Source organism: Trematomus bernacchii, unplaced genomic scaffold (assembly GCF_902827165.1).
Source record: "Trematomus bernacchii unplaced genomic scaffold, fTreBer1.1, whole genome shotgun sequence".
Taxonomy (NCBI): Eukaryota; Metazoa; Chordata; class Actinopteri; order Perciformes; family Nototheniidae; genus Trematomus; species Trematomus bernacchii.
This window is the reverse complement of record NW_022987739.1, coordinates 23,496,945-23,511,434: the sequence shown is the minus strand read 5'-3', so window position 1 is coordinate 23,511,434 and position 14,490 is coordinate 23,496,945. Positions and strand designations below refer to the sequence as shown.

At 38.9% G+C, this 14,490-nt stretch overlaps 1 protein-coding gene across 2 annotated transcripts in view; it reads left to right on the top strand.

The window, feature by feature from the left end:
* niban1a (niban apoptosis regulator 1a) overlaps positions 1 to 14,490 on the top strand; it is a 34,111-nt gene that overhangs the window by 15,045 nt on the left and 4,576 nt on the right. For both annotated transcript variants that reach the window (XM_034147310.1, XM_034147309.1), the window contains exons 2-9: positions 5,277 to 5,407; positions 6,173 to 6,301; positions 6,408 to 6,522; positions 9,252 to 9,416; positions 10,253 to 10,368; positions 13,084 to 13,188; positions 13,506 to 13,668; positions 13,757 to 13,944. In XM_034147310.1, coding sequence (XP_034003201.1) covers positions 5,277 to 5,407; positions 6,173 to 6,301; positions 6,408 to 6,522; positions 9,252 to 9,416; positions 10,253 to 10,368; positions 13,084 to 13,188; positions 13,506 to 13,668; positions 13,757 to 13,944 — 1,112 coding nt within the window. The remainder of the gene's footprint in view (positions 1 to 5,276; positions 5,408 to 6,172; positions 6,302 to 6,407; positions 6,523 to 9,251; positions 9,417 to 10,252; positions 10,369 to 13,083; positions 13,189 to 13,505; positions 13,669 to 13,756; positions 13,945 to 14,490) is intronic.

Below are 14,490 nucleotides of genomic sequence, written 5' to 3'. Positions count from 1 at the left end.
GCGCACATGACCAATGAGGGCACGAGATATTCATTGCTATCGGGATGTTAAGAGCATTCCATGTAATATAACAAAAAGTGTATCTCGAGCCGGTTTCTCAAACTTACCTACCCCACCTTTAATTGACTATCAAGAATAATATGTTATAGAAATATTTTAGAAAATGACATGTATTTGTATAATTATAATTTGTACACAGTCCCTAAAAGTGCCTTGTCTTAACAGCAGTGACTAAAATCAAAGTGTGTGCGTTACTATACAATGCTTATTAACATTAAAGGTAGGGTAGGTAAGTTTGAGAAACCGGCTCGAGATCGCTAGAATTTGAAAATACACAACCGGAGAAAATCTGCCACTTCCTTATAGAGCCCCTCCTCCAACACACACGAACGCGCACATGACCAATGAGGGCACGAGATAAGTTTGTGCACAGATGGAAGGCTGACAGGCAGGTAGGCCATCCAGTTATTTTAGCCGGGCCGGCTAAAATGATTGGTCGTGCTTTTTACAGTACTACGGCTTCCACAGATGACTTTTTTTTATGGATTTTTTGTCAAAGCACTTAAGATATTCATTGCTATCGGGATGTTAAGAGCATTCCATGGAATATAACAAAAAGTGTATCTCGAGCCGGTTTCTCAAACTTACCCTACCTTTAACCTCTTTTTAAAGGCATGAAGGATTGTCTAAATATTCCAAGCCTCCTCCGGCTTCCTCTCTGCGTTTGCATAACCACCCAATTTGAATAAATTAAACAAACAGCGGCTGCAGATATTTTGCATTAACAGCAGCTGAGCATTTAGTTAGGGGCCGGCGCCACAGCCATTCACTCTGCAACGTGGACTAAAATGAACTCGGAGCAGGGAGACTCACTGAAGGAGAAGAAGGTCTTCCTCCAGCCTGATTTGTGCTGCAGCTTCTCAAATTGCAGAGAATGAGTCAGTCAATTATAACAGAAAACGTATGTGTCTCCCAGCTGGCAGCCAAAGCAGAACAAACATCTGTACTAACTAACAAATCAAATGCATTTTCTGTGCACAGAGAGAATAAAACTTCTCTCTGTGAGGGGTTTCTGATCCTCCCTGAGTGACTCACAGCTTCTACTTTATTGGAAAAAGTTTAACCTCGTACCTGAGTGATGCTGTTGTGCAGAAGTAGAAAGCAGGCCGCTCTCGCCTTATATAAGCAGAGTCTTTAGAGAAGTGGATGCAGAAGGAAGCACATACAGCGGTCATTCCGGGTGCCTTTCTCTGTACAGGGTTTTATTTGCCAGGATATTTCGTCTTCCAGCGTTGAATGAGTTTTTCGAGAATTTCTGATCAAAGCCAGAATGGCAAAATGTCAAATTTGTGGTGAAAGAGGATTTGCTTGTAGGCCATTAACAAGAAAAGACCTGTTTTTTTTGGCAAACTTTCCAAAAATTGCTCATTTGGTGGGAACATTATTGTTTTTTGGGATATATATTTTGTGTGACAGGAAAAAAAGCAGATAAGGACTTTTTTTATAGCTAAAATGTTTCTATACTTGTGACGTTGCATGTTCCTCGCTCATCTTTGTGTTGACTATAGCGATCCATGCTTTTGTTGTTTTATAACTGATGAAGTATGATTGTGATCTGTTGTTCGCTGTGCGGGCAGAGTTAGCATTTATTTAAAACATTTTCAAATAATTGCATTCTCTCTGAGATTTTTTGCTGATGGAAATTCTGGTTGCACATAAGACTCAAAGACGAAATCTCTAAAATGAAGTAAAAGGGATTTTGTTTGCATCTAAGGTGTTCAACGGGTTTAATTTATAACAGTTGTTCTCAACAGTTGTTGGCATGTGACCTTTTAGAACAAACCTGTGCTGAGAAGTCACAAGTTTGAGCAAATAGGGATTTTCGCTGATTTATGCAGCTTATTTTGTAGGGTGATGTCGCCCAAACTACTCCATTTTCAAAATGTTCCTTGCATCTTGTAAATTATCATGAAAAAACTATTGTTTTGTCTTGCAACCCCAAAGCAAACATCTAAAGTAGATTAAGATAAATTGTGTGTAAAGTTGACAATTTGATCGCAGCACAATGCATTGCCCTAGATGTGTAGGAATCATCCTTTGTGGAGCTTCTTTCCGTACTTTAGGTGTCACTGCAGCAAAGGTCAGGGGCTCAGTAAACATTTGGATACTCCCCCAAAATATCCTCAGAAGATCATACTGAATCTTGCTCAGGGGTCTTATTGTGGTCCAGATGAACAGACCCTGTGAAATCACAAATGAAATGGCATGTGTGGGGTCAGGAGATGGAAACTGCCCACGACTGGGAGCAGGATATCCACTCTGAGAAGCTGATCAGAGGAGGGGGGGGCTTGTCAGGGTCAACGGGTAGACCAGACAGAGAGCTAACCTTTTACACGCTGCATTGTTTAGATCTGAGGAAAAAACAGGGCGGTCCCCTGAGATCCAGCTTGACACTGCAGCTGCTGATTAAAACAACTCCTGCCTAGCTGTGAACAATAATCCTTGGTTAAAATACATTTCATTATGCTTCATTCACGCCAAAAATCTTAATATAAATGTGTGACATACTGTTTGGTATATCCATCCATCTTCTCCCGCTTATCCGTGGTCGGGTCGCGGAGGTAGCAGGTTCCAGCAGAGAGCCCCAAACGTTCCTTTCCCTGGCCACATCAACCAGCTCTGACTGGGGGATCCCAAGGCGCTCCCAGGCCAGCGAAGAGATATAATCCCTCCACCTGGTCCTAGGTCTACCCCTCGGTCTCCTATACCTGTTTGGTATAGTGGCCAGAAATGTATAATAGAACACCTTAATTTCAAGGCTCTTACATTTTGTTATCCCTAATTTACACTATTTGAAACATTTGACATTGGAATTCATTATTGATTCAAGTTATTAAAGTTGTGAGTTAGGTTTACATTAGGGCTCTAAAATATATGTCAAACAAGCATACATTTAAAATGTATCATCCAGGTATTCAATAGGGTAATCTTTCAAAATCTAATTATGGATTATAAGTATTAATGCATTTTTTATATGGATTGATTGAAGGAGTTAATGATCCTTACACTAATGCAATATAATAATACAGCTACCCCAAGTTGAGTCCTTAACAAAAATATCTTTATATAAAGAGGCACATATAAGGAATTTCCTAAATTTAAGGGGTTATTTATTGACCTATAACATGATATGTTTTTTTTTTATGGAATACCACTTAAATTAAAAAGGTTTTTTAAGGGGTAAAAATGTAAAAAGTAACATAAAAGTCATGGCTGAATTAGATTTCAATTGAAAAATGAAGGTCCCTTTTGAAGATCAAATACCTTAAATAGCTATGAATTATCTATTTATATTTTAATTAGAATGTTATTGTTTTGTGAACTTTCTCTAAAAACCTTAATTATATTTCTATGAATTTTTTTGAAATAATTGAATTTTAAGGTAAACATGAGGGATTTATTTTGTTATCATTAAAAAAAGGTTTCCCTTTTCTTCGCCCTTCGAAGCCTCAGAATTCCCACATGTATTTTTTCGACTCTCAAACCCAGTGTAACGGAGGATCGCAGCTTCTGTTTCCATGGTGACGTTGAGCCGGGTTGTGGTGGCGCCGTGCCATCACCCCTGCTGTATCACATCCAGAGAGATAATGACAGAGCTCACGGACCCTGACATTAACACTGAGAGGGAGACGGTAAACAGCCACCGCACGCTCAGGCATGTTTATCCATTAAGTGGAGGATGTGTCACTGGGAATTACCTCTCATAGTTTGTGGATATTGAGCATTTAAGGCAGCGTAAATACTCATTTAATGTTTTCTCTTTGTGCCCCGGTGATGTGGTTTGCAGCCGTGCAGAGAAAAGACAGAACAATGGGGAACTCTCTGCAGTGACTTTATTCTTTGTTGTGTTTTTCCTAAGAAACTGAAACCCTCTGCGTCAGGAATCTGGCCGGGTTTAAGCAGAGTGAAATCTGAGAGTTTTCTCTCTCAAGTAATGGGAATGTGCTGCCAGATAGCCGTATATTGACAGACCACAGGAGGGACTGAATGTATGATGTCGTGACGGAGGCCTTGGGGACTCGGATAGAGTCTGATTAGATGTCTTATAATGGATAGAGGATCCAGAGAGACACTAACCTCAGTGACCGGATTACAGCATCATGCAGAAATCACCTCGGGAACTGTGTGATGTCATCTGGTGTTTGTTATCCAGGCGGGAGGAAGACTTTGGCATGTCTCAGCACAGAGGAAGAGATGGAAAATGAGCACATAGATGAGCTCAGGTTTTGATTTTAGAAAGCTCTGTTGTGTGTGTTCTTTGGCAAACGCAACATAACCAAAAGAGTTTTGACCAGTTCAGTTCCAACTTCATGTGGTTTGTATTATATTTTTAGCTTGGCTGTTTTAATGCAAGTAATCTCTTTCTTATTTTGGGAAATATTTGGAACGTGAGATATTCAGATGGATATAAATCTCATGTCTGTGTCTTCAGTGCAGATCTGGGGTCAGCCTTGCTTAACATGAAGAGAGCTAGCAGGGAAATCGCTTGTAATTCAATGGGCCCTATTATGCTTTTTTGGTTTTCCCTTTCCTGTAGAGTGTTATATAGTTTGTTGTGCATGTACATGGTCTGCAAAGCCAGAAACCTCCATGACATAGTGACATCACTGTGTAACACTTGTGCTTCTATTGGCCAGCGCTCTGATACATTGTATGATACGCTAACGGGGGCGGCACATTCCTCATACCTGGCGCATCTCTAAGTGTCGACCAATCACAACAGAGCCGGTCAGCTAACCAATCAGAGCAGAGGGTGAAAAGAGGTGCTGCAGCACAGGCAGTATGAGACAAATTAAGCACTTTTTCAACACTAAAACATGGAGACATGTCACATAGAGACACAAAATAGTAATATGAATCTGAAAATGTCCTCTTTTTAAATGACTTAATTTAGGTACAAATCAGATTGTGCCATGAATAACCTTCTCTGTCTGGTCTCATTGAGTACAAATGGGTTGTCTTTTGAGACGTCTTCAAACTGGACTTTCTTGTTCATGTAATATCCTCTTCCCGTTGCTATACACCCACACTGGAGTGTCCTCTTTCTTATCGTTTGGATGAAACTTGAACAGGAATCCAACTTCAGTGGTCGGGCTCAGTATTTAACACCGGTCGTCTGCATAATCAGTTCTATTGAAATGTTTTTGTTGCTTTCATTTCCTAATAAAACCAGTCAGTTACTTATCTTTTGGCTTCTTTTCTGTGTGTTCCTGCAGGCCAGGCTGAGACCACGCTGAAGGAGTTCAGCCCGTACTACAGGAAGCAGTTCTCTGTGGCCCGTTTCTCTCAGGTTGAAGATGACCTGGAGCAGCGGAAAGAGAAGATCATGCAGCTCCTCAAGCAGAAGGTATGTGTCACACTGGTTCCAGACATCTGAGTCAGAATTTACTCTGTACAAATGGGTCGAGTGAATCATAGGTTTGGTTACGGTTTGGCAGCGTAATGCAGGGGTGAGAATATGTGCAGGTGTGACTAACATCTGAAATATTATCCAGCTTGAGACGGAGATGATTCACTTTAAATATGTTACAGGGACAGATTTAGGAGATGGATAAAACAAACAGTCCATGATGACAAATAAGTAAAAGTAATGAAAGGTTATTGTTTTCCTGATTATCAAATCCAGCCTGACCTGATGTGTTTTCTCCTGCTTTAAATGGTTTGAATTGTCTCATCGACGCTAGAAGAGCACCAACCTCCACCAAGGCTGTTTCCAGGAATAACTTGTGTATCAGCTTCGGGATTTAGATCTACTGCAAAATTAAATGCGTTCTTGTCTTGTTCATGACACACACCTAAATCAAATTTCAAGAAAATCAGGCCAGTAGTGTTGTTGTAATCCTCCAACATACACACATTTACAATTTAAATTATGTCCATTTACAAATGGACCGTAACCTTGACGGAAGGAGTATGATTGTCAGTTCCCCAAAAATGTTAATCTTAGTTTATGTCATAGTTTCAAAATTGATAGTCATTCATTCAAGAGGCGTCTGTAGATCAGGGGCTTCTACCAATAAGAGAGTCAGTGGTTGAACCCCCACCCAGAACAACATTTAAATCTGTGCCACATTTTTAGCTGTGTGTCAATTGTATGTGTTGTGCCGACCAGGAGGCTACTGAGGAGGGCGAGGTGCTATACGAAGAGGCGGTCCTTTTCTTTGACGAAACCAGGAAGTGGAAGGAGAGGTACGTGGTGGTGAGAGCCAACTACTGCCTGGAGTGTCACGACGGCCTGGAGGTGAGCAGGACAGCCACCAAGTCAAATGAACAGTACAAAAGGACAATTCAATCTCCATACCAATTGTCGCCCTCTAATCATACTTTTTTCTTTCCTCTTCCATCAGACTTTTTTTAAAGGGATACCTCCACGCCAGAAAATGCTGCCTACAGGGGGCAGTGTTCTGACCACAGAGGAGAAGTACATGGCCATGGTGGACAAGTTCTTCACTGATGACACCAGTGAGTAAAAGCCTTATAACTCTTATCATGTAATTGAACAAAAACTAAAAACAAAACACAGCATTGGTTACTTGTTCACTAATTCAATATTTGTTATATTATTATGTTTGTCTTTTCACTGTTACTGTTAGCATCAGCTATATAGCTATTTTTGAAATCATGATACATAACGTGCCAATATGCTAAAAGCTAGCCATTTCTCAAAAATAAATAGTTCTACCCTCATTCATAATTATGTTTAAACACAGTATTTCTGGAGAGTTCCAGATAAAAGTTAGGCAACACTTATATAAGTATTATTCCTTAGAAAAAGATGGATTTTTACTTTCCAAAATACTTTTACTTGTAATGGGAGAATTTTTACACTGTTTTTTCTCATTTTTAAGAAAAGCCTCTGCATACTTCTTTCAGCACTAAAGACAGCATATATGATCCCTACATGATTAATGTCTACAAACTAAAATAGCAAAATCTTCTCCATGTGTTCCTCTATCAGAATGTAGTTTATGTGTGCAGTGGATATCACAGCCTTATTGCGCCTCTATTGTGTTTACAGACTTTAAAGTCTCAGCTCTCGATTATCTGTCCTGAAAATATCCCTGCAGATTTGTCAACACGGAGCAATTATCGAGGTCATTTCAGCCTCTGGTGTTTTGGAAACAGTCGCGTGTCTGTGCTGAGTACGCAGTAATCTGTGCAGAGGATGAGTTTATGACGTAATGATGACAATTTGGCTGTTTGCACACAAGCATGCTCTCATAAAGAGATGCTGGGTGTTCTGACCTGTGCGCTATGTTCACCTGTTTGTTATAGATTATGAATAAGAAAGAATTCTATTTTTATTTTATTTACAGATGAACCTGCAGGATCATGTACTCTGCAACAAAATGCGGAACTCAAGCTTAAATAAGTTAAATTGTTATAAATACCATCCTTACTGTAAATGTTTCGAACATTTTCAAAATGCAAAGAATATACAGGTTATAATTAAGTTTAAATAGAAAATAATTCTGAAAATACATTTATTTTGTTTCTTTTTACAATCTCTAATCATCATTATCCATCAGTAAAATGTGAAATATCTTATCACACATATCATTCATTATCCATTCTATTAACACACAAAGAAGACGTTACTACCCCTGTAGATAATACATTTCATGTTTAAATTGTAGGACTTGTTTCTTAAACAAAAAAGAAACCTGAAGTGTTCCCACTTAGATCTTGAACAACAAACTCCCACCCACGGGTGCTCAAAGCTTAAAGAAGCTCAGGTGGGAGCCAAGAAGGACTGAAGGAATGAAATAAGCATTGTTTAAGAAACACAAACACTCGGAGCATGACTTAAATCATAATGACTGATAAGGCCATCCTTGAGAATGTCTGTTTATTTAATAATTGCCTAAAACACCAGTATAAACATGAACTAAAAAGGCACACTTTGTAGTTTAACTCATTGTTAGCCTTGTCCTCTTACAGCAATAAATAGCTGTTAAGTTTAAAGGGATATTTTATCCAAAAATCTAAAGATGTTTGATATATTTTTCCTCTTTACTGTGGAGCAATTTATCAATCAAGATTGTTTTGCAAGAGTGTTGAAAATATCAGCTGCAAAGTAGCACTGTGTTGTGGTGCTCAAAGCCCCAAAGGGCTCATCTGGCTTAGTGGTTCAGCCACTGAAGCTGTGAGAGTCTATAACATGATATATGAGAGCTCCGGAGTCAGTCATGCCTCTCTTTGCTCTCAGATATTCTTTTCCCGACACAAGTTCACACTCCCTGAAGCTTTAAAGAACATCCATGTGTTATGGGGTCATAAAGTTTAAACGTTTTGAACAGAGATTATTAGAGTAGAAGTAAAATAATAATCCACCCTACTCGTCTTCTTTATTTTAAACCCACACAGTAAAACATAATCTGCCCACCATAAAACCCATATACTAATACAGTGTAGAAATACTCTGTTACATATAAAAGCATTGAAATAAACTTCAAGTACAAAAGGTACTCATTAGGGTTGTCGCGATGTACCAGTTGGGCTAATGTGATATTTAAAAAAAGAAAATTATTGGTTTATTTATTTATATATATATATATATATATAAATATATATATATATATATATATATATATATAAATATATATATATATAAATGTATAATATAATGGTGTTCTAGCTCTTTTATTACAGTTATGGTTACAGATTGTGATTCCACCTACCTATAGTATTTAAGTATTTTTTAATAATTTGCATAATTACAACATTTACGATGCATTTGACTCAATAATTGTATATCTGTAACTGAAACTAGCTGTCAAATACATGTACAGTAGTGCAGCAAAAACTTTTATATTTCGCTCTGATATATATATATATATATATATATATATGAGAGAGTAGAATTATAAAGCAGCATAACATTGAAATATTCATGGGCATGTATCTCAAAATTGTGCTACAGTACTTGAGTAAATGTACTTTCCACCACTGGTAGCAGAAACGCCCACTGAGTTGATGTACCTAGAAGATTGTGTTTAATATGAAGCAAATTCAGATAGAAATAAGGATGTGGTCATTCGTTTTTGAGTTATTCGAGATCATGCTTGATAAAAAGTTGGCGTGGACTAAACATTCAAACCAACCAACCCAACATTAAACCATTAATGTGTTTGAAACATCGCCTTTCCTTTTATTTTGGTGCTCACCCTCAGCTGATCTTTGTGTTTCAGATGTGAATGAGGACTTTGCTCCTCCTCTCTCTGGGATGCCGGGACAGTTTCCCGTCTACCTGCGTCTTCCCTACAGGAGGGACTTCTACTTCTGCTTCAAACAGCAGGCCAAGCAGGACGCCTTCCTCTCCATCCTGTCAGACTGCATCAGGCACCAGAACCAGGGTGAGACCAGCGAGCAACCCCCTAATCTGGAAATAAATCCAATGGGGGAGTGGCTTAAAATTGCCGTCTTATCCCTCTGATAGCCTGCAGGCGGCAACTCCAATGGTTACAGAAAGAAGGCAAATTGCATGGAAGTCTATGAGAAAATTACACATCTTTCAATTTCATTTATTTCGTCAGTACACATTTTTATTTAGTTTTTAAGCCTTCTTCAATCCAGCATGACGTTCAAGCTTTTCCGGTTTTTGACGCCTTTATTTAATTGTAGATTTAATATATTCTGGATTGGAACAGTTGTTTGCCATTTCAGATGAACGGTTTCCCTATTATGTGGCATTTTATACATTTAAAAGATTCATCTTTTAGGAGAATAGGCAGATTTATGGATGATGAAAAATGATTTAGTTGCAGCCAGAATATGGAAAAGGATTGTCCTATCTCCAGTGTCATATTGATTAAAAACCGTTATAACACGTATAGCTCATTAGATGGTACCTAATGAGCATCATTACTTGTTACATACTGAATGAACTGAAACTGATCACAGCTAAGTGATGAGAGATAGATTTAGGTTGCATACCATCACTTAAACCACTTTCGACAGTTTCCATGGCAACATACTCGCCACACCAGCTCCGAGGAGCAGAGACGTTTAAGACTTTTTTTATATAATGATGTTGAAGCAGAACATCCCTTCTCTGTGCAGCCCAGCGAGGAGATGTAGCTTTACACTCGGCTCACATCACAGCTTAAAACAAAGAGAATGATGACAAATTATTCTGGCAGTTTCTTAACCTGGTAGTTTTTTTAATCTCCATCTCTTCCCTCTCTGTCAGACTTCCTGAAGAAGAAGACGTGTGAAGTGCAGGCCTTCCTCAAAGCCATCCAGCTCTACAGACAGGACAAAGACAGATACGAGTCCTGGGACATGCTGATAGGAAGTGATGTCAGGGTACGTCCCAAACTCTCAACTAATTATTCTATTCATTTAGATCCTCAGTAGATTTACAGGATTCATCTACACCTTTTATTAAAGAATAGTTTAAAGAAGATTCATGGGAAATACCCTCACTGTTATTGAATGTGTTTAAAGATGCCTGTAGGTGCTAGGCTAACTGTTTTCCCCTTTTTCCAGTCATCATGCTAAACTAGGCTAACTAAGTCTTGACTCTGTACTTAACACACAGACATGAGATTAATATGTTATCCCAATTGCAATTGGTGAGTAAGCAAATAATCAACAGTATTCATTTCTGACTATAATCCCCAGGAGTTTTTGCAAAGAAAGTCAAACAAAACATAAAAAAGTATAGAAAAACTGTAAAAATGTAGTGTTCCCTTATGTTTTTCCTTTCTTGTTGCATCGACCATCCACTGAGTCTCACTCTATCCCCTGGTGAACCATGAACTATTATCTCTGTGTGTCAAACAGAGAAACTTCAGCTTGCAGACGACTTCAAATAATTCATGAAACAGATGTTCAGCTGTGAGACCAAAACATTTGTGAGGAGCAGCACACCGTGGTTGGCTGACGATAAAACCATTTGAATAGACAGAATCTGACATCAGTTGCTACAGCAGGAGTAGGATGTACAACATGTGTGTCCCACATTTCTCTAAAGCAATCTTAGGGTGAATTCAAAGCTCTTTTATTTTTCTCATACTGCCTGTGCTGCAGCACCTCTTTTCACCCTCTGTCTGAAACCAGAGCCCAGTCTGCTCTGATTGGTTAGCTGGCCAGCTCTGTTGTGATAAGTCAACCGCTTAAAGATGTCACGTCCCTTAGCCTATCATGTAAAGTCTGTTGGAGCACTAGCCAATAGAAGCGCAAGTGGTACATGTTACTCATGTTAGAGAAACTCCCTCTGGGGGGAACTTTGGGATGTTAGCCTTTGCAGGCTATTTACATAAGCAAACACATACTGTATACAACACACTACAGGAAAGGGAAAACACCACACGCATAATGGGGCCCCTATAAATAGGTATTCGGTTGCTATATAATAGCTTCCCTTTCCTACAGTGTTTGCAGGGTGTGTACCATCAGAGTCTCATTTGCATCCTCACACTCATGCTTCTCTGGGAAAAACATGAGATGAGAGGAGCTTTTGTTTCTTCAGACTGTCCTCCTTACTCTTTTTGCTCTTCTCCATGCTCTCTGCTATGTGTTGTGCTTTTCCTCCTGGTGCTCTCTAAAGCAGAGCATGGTGACAGGCTAAATGCTCCTTTGTTTTGTTGTTTCGCTCACATTGTGTTTAGGCACAATCAGTTGAAGGTGAAAGGAAGTGGGACTTGCTGCAGGAAGCACACACACACACACACACACACACACACACACACACACACACACACACACACACACACACACACACACACACACTTTAAAACCAATTTGTCTTAGTAATAACTCAGACATTTCCTGTTCTGTGCCCCAAGTGTGCAGCTCATACACGTGTAATAAAAATACATACCAAAGTACACATGCTTGCCCTCACTCAACAGCATGTTTTCTTTCTTGCACATAGCGTTCGTCAGAGCTGAGACATGCGAGGAATGAATGAAATGTCGGCACAGTGCAGAGACAGAGTAAAGGGTTTCAGCAGCTGCTAAATCATAAAAGCTGTCAAACTTAACGAATGGTTATTTAGATAGAAAGTGAGTGAGCAGAGAGTTCACTTACATCTTTGTGTTAAGTAAGCAGTTAAGCAATTTATCAACAAACCCAATACCATAATATATCCAGGCTTATTGATTCTTATTGGATATTTTTGATGCCTTTTTATTTTGTTAGGAAAAAGGGACTTGCCAATAAATGCACTTGAACAAAGAGTATGCTCCTCAAAAATAATGCTTTTCAGTGAAGTTTATCATTTTATTTGACAAATACTGTATCCATTACCAGTTTAGATTGGTTGCAAATAACTTTTATACTCTCCAAAAAACTGTAAGAAGGACTAATCTTCAGTGGTATATGTCTCCTGTTAGTTGGCAGGTAATCTTAAAAAAGAATTGAGAATTGGATTTGATTAAGAGGATTTCTTCATAACCCCAGTTGAGGCATTTGGGGTTTATCAAGCTCTTTGTTCTTTGAAGTTCATTTCACCAAGGCTGGATTACTAACTGGGCGACATCAGTTTTTTTTGCTTTTTGTTTTAACAGCATCATTTTTGCGGTTAGTTAAGAGTTATTTTTGGTAATATGCATAACTGAAGCACATTTTCAATGGGAAAAATGTGACGCTTTTTTTTAGTTAAAATCTAGTTTTAAGACTTTTGCCCACTTGTTGGTTAAACTGGAGATATGAATCCACATTTTTAGACAAAATGTGTTTTTTGTTTTTTTTCAACAAGGTCAAGCAATTTTGATAAGGAGGCCTTTTTGTACTTTAAAAAAAAAATTGTGACCAGATTCATAATATGTGGTACAATGCAATAAGGTAAAATGGGAGTAGGTTAATATGTAAGGCTCTGTATAGAATGCATACTCTTAAATACCTTTGTGTTTTATAATCAGACTGAGTAGCAATTGAATAGTCTCACAGGTGGCCAAACGCAATGCAATCCAACATCACTTTGGGTTTTGGCAACCCTGAAATGTTTTAGACAGTTGAGATGTTAAATGATGTGTTGGAAAAGAGTAATCATTGAATTCCTGTGTGTGTCTGCAGGTGATGGCCAACGTGGTGATGGAGCAGCTGCTGCCGTCTCTGGAGAAAGACATGCTGCCTCGCCTCAAGGCCAAGAAGACGGAGAAGAAGAGAGTGTGGTTTGCTGTGAGTCACACTTTTAACTTGATACCTTTTTAATATCCTGTGACTGATGATGCTGCCGTTTCCTTCTCAATTCAATAAAAAAATATTATTTTATTTGCAAATTGGCACCCGAAGAGCATATTAATGTCAGTCTCAGGGTTATATTTTTGTTTAATCACAAACTTAACCCAGTGAAATCTGAAAGGATAAATTGTGCCTTCATGCTGTGGGCCATTCCCTGAATTATATTATGGCTCTAAAGCTTCATTTTGTAAAGCAGTATCAAATTAATATAGCCGAAATCATGGACCTTTGATTAATTACCGCATTCTGCCCAGACGGTGGAGGCGGCCTACATCCTGATCCAGGAGCATCTGCTGGAGGGACTTTCCGCACTGAAGGAGGAATGTCGAACATCGCTCCGGCAGCAGGAGGTTCTCATCCACTCCGACATGGACCAGATCCTTGAGTCCCGATGGCAGCTGGAGGAGAAAGTCAGAGGTAACGTCCAGAGGCCGACTGCCAAACACAGGATGAGCTGTGATGCATGGTTGTTTTCTGAGAATAAACGTTTAACTTCTCCCTCCAGCCAAAGTATCGGAGCCAGCAGAGAAGCTGTGCTGTGAGTCGGTGCAGCCGTACTTGGGCTCTGTGCTGGAGGAGCTGATGGAGCCCGTCAGCTCAGGCTTCCAGGAGGGACGGCAGCTGAGTGAAACCATGATGGACAAGCTGTGCCAGGACGTCATGATGCTGGTGGACAATGAGCAAGTGAAGGAGGTGTGGTTATAATAAATATCTTACAGAAAAGATTGGTCAAATGAACTGAGGAATAATCATCTTTTATTGTCACATCAGAATTTATTTTCTTCAGTGTGGCCTAATTTTTTTAAGACTCAATCTAGAAAAGTGTCTACCCAACACATTCTACTAAAGGGGTGGTTTTATTATATGTTGCTGTAACATTTTAAAGAGCCCAACCCATGTGACCAAATAAGACAAATTAAAACTATTTAATACATCATTTTTGTCTTCAGGGTACAACGTTAAATCATTTAGTACTGTACTCTTAACAGACATACTCTAAAGTATATCCACATCGCTGTCCCATAAAACAAAATAGTTGGGCTGAAATGATGAATGACATTTGATCTCAGATTATGAACGTATTACTATAAACCAAAATAATCATTTAAATTCATTTCATTTCAAACCTTTATTTATCCAGGTGTATCCCATTGAGATTATTGATCTCTTTTTCAAGGGAGACCTGGAAATAAATTCTTTCAGAGAAAAAAATCTGATAATTCTTTGGTTTTACTTTCT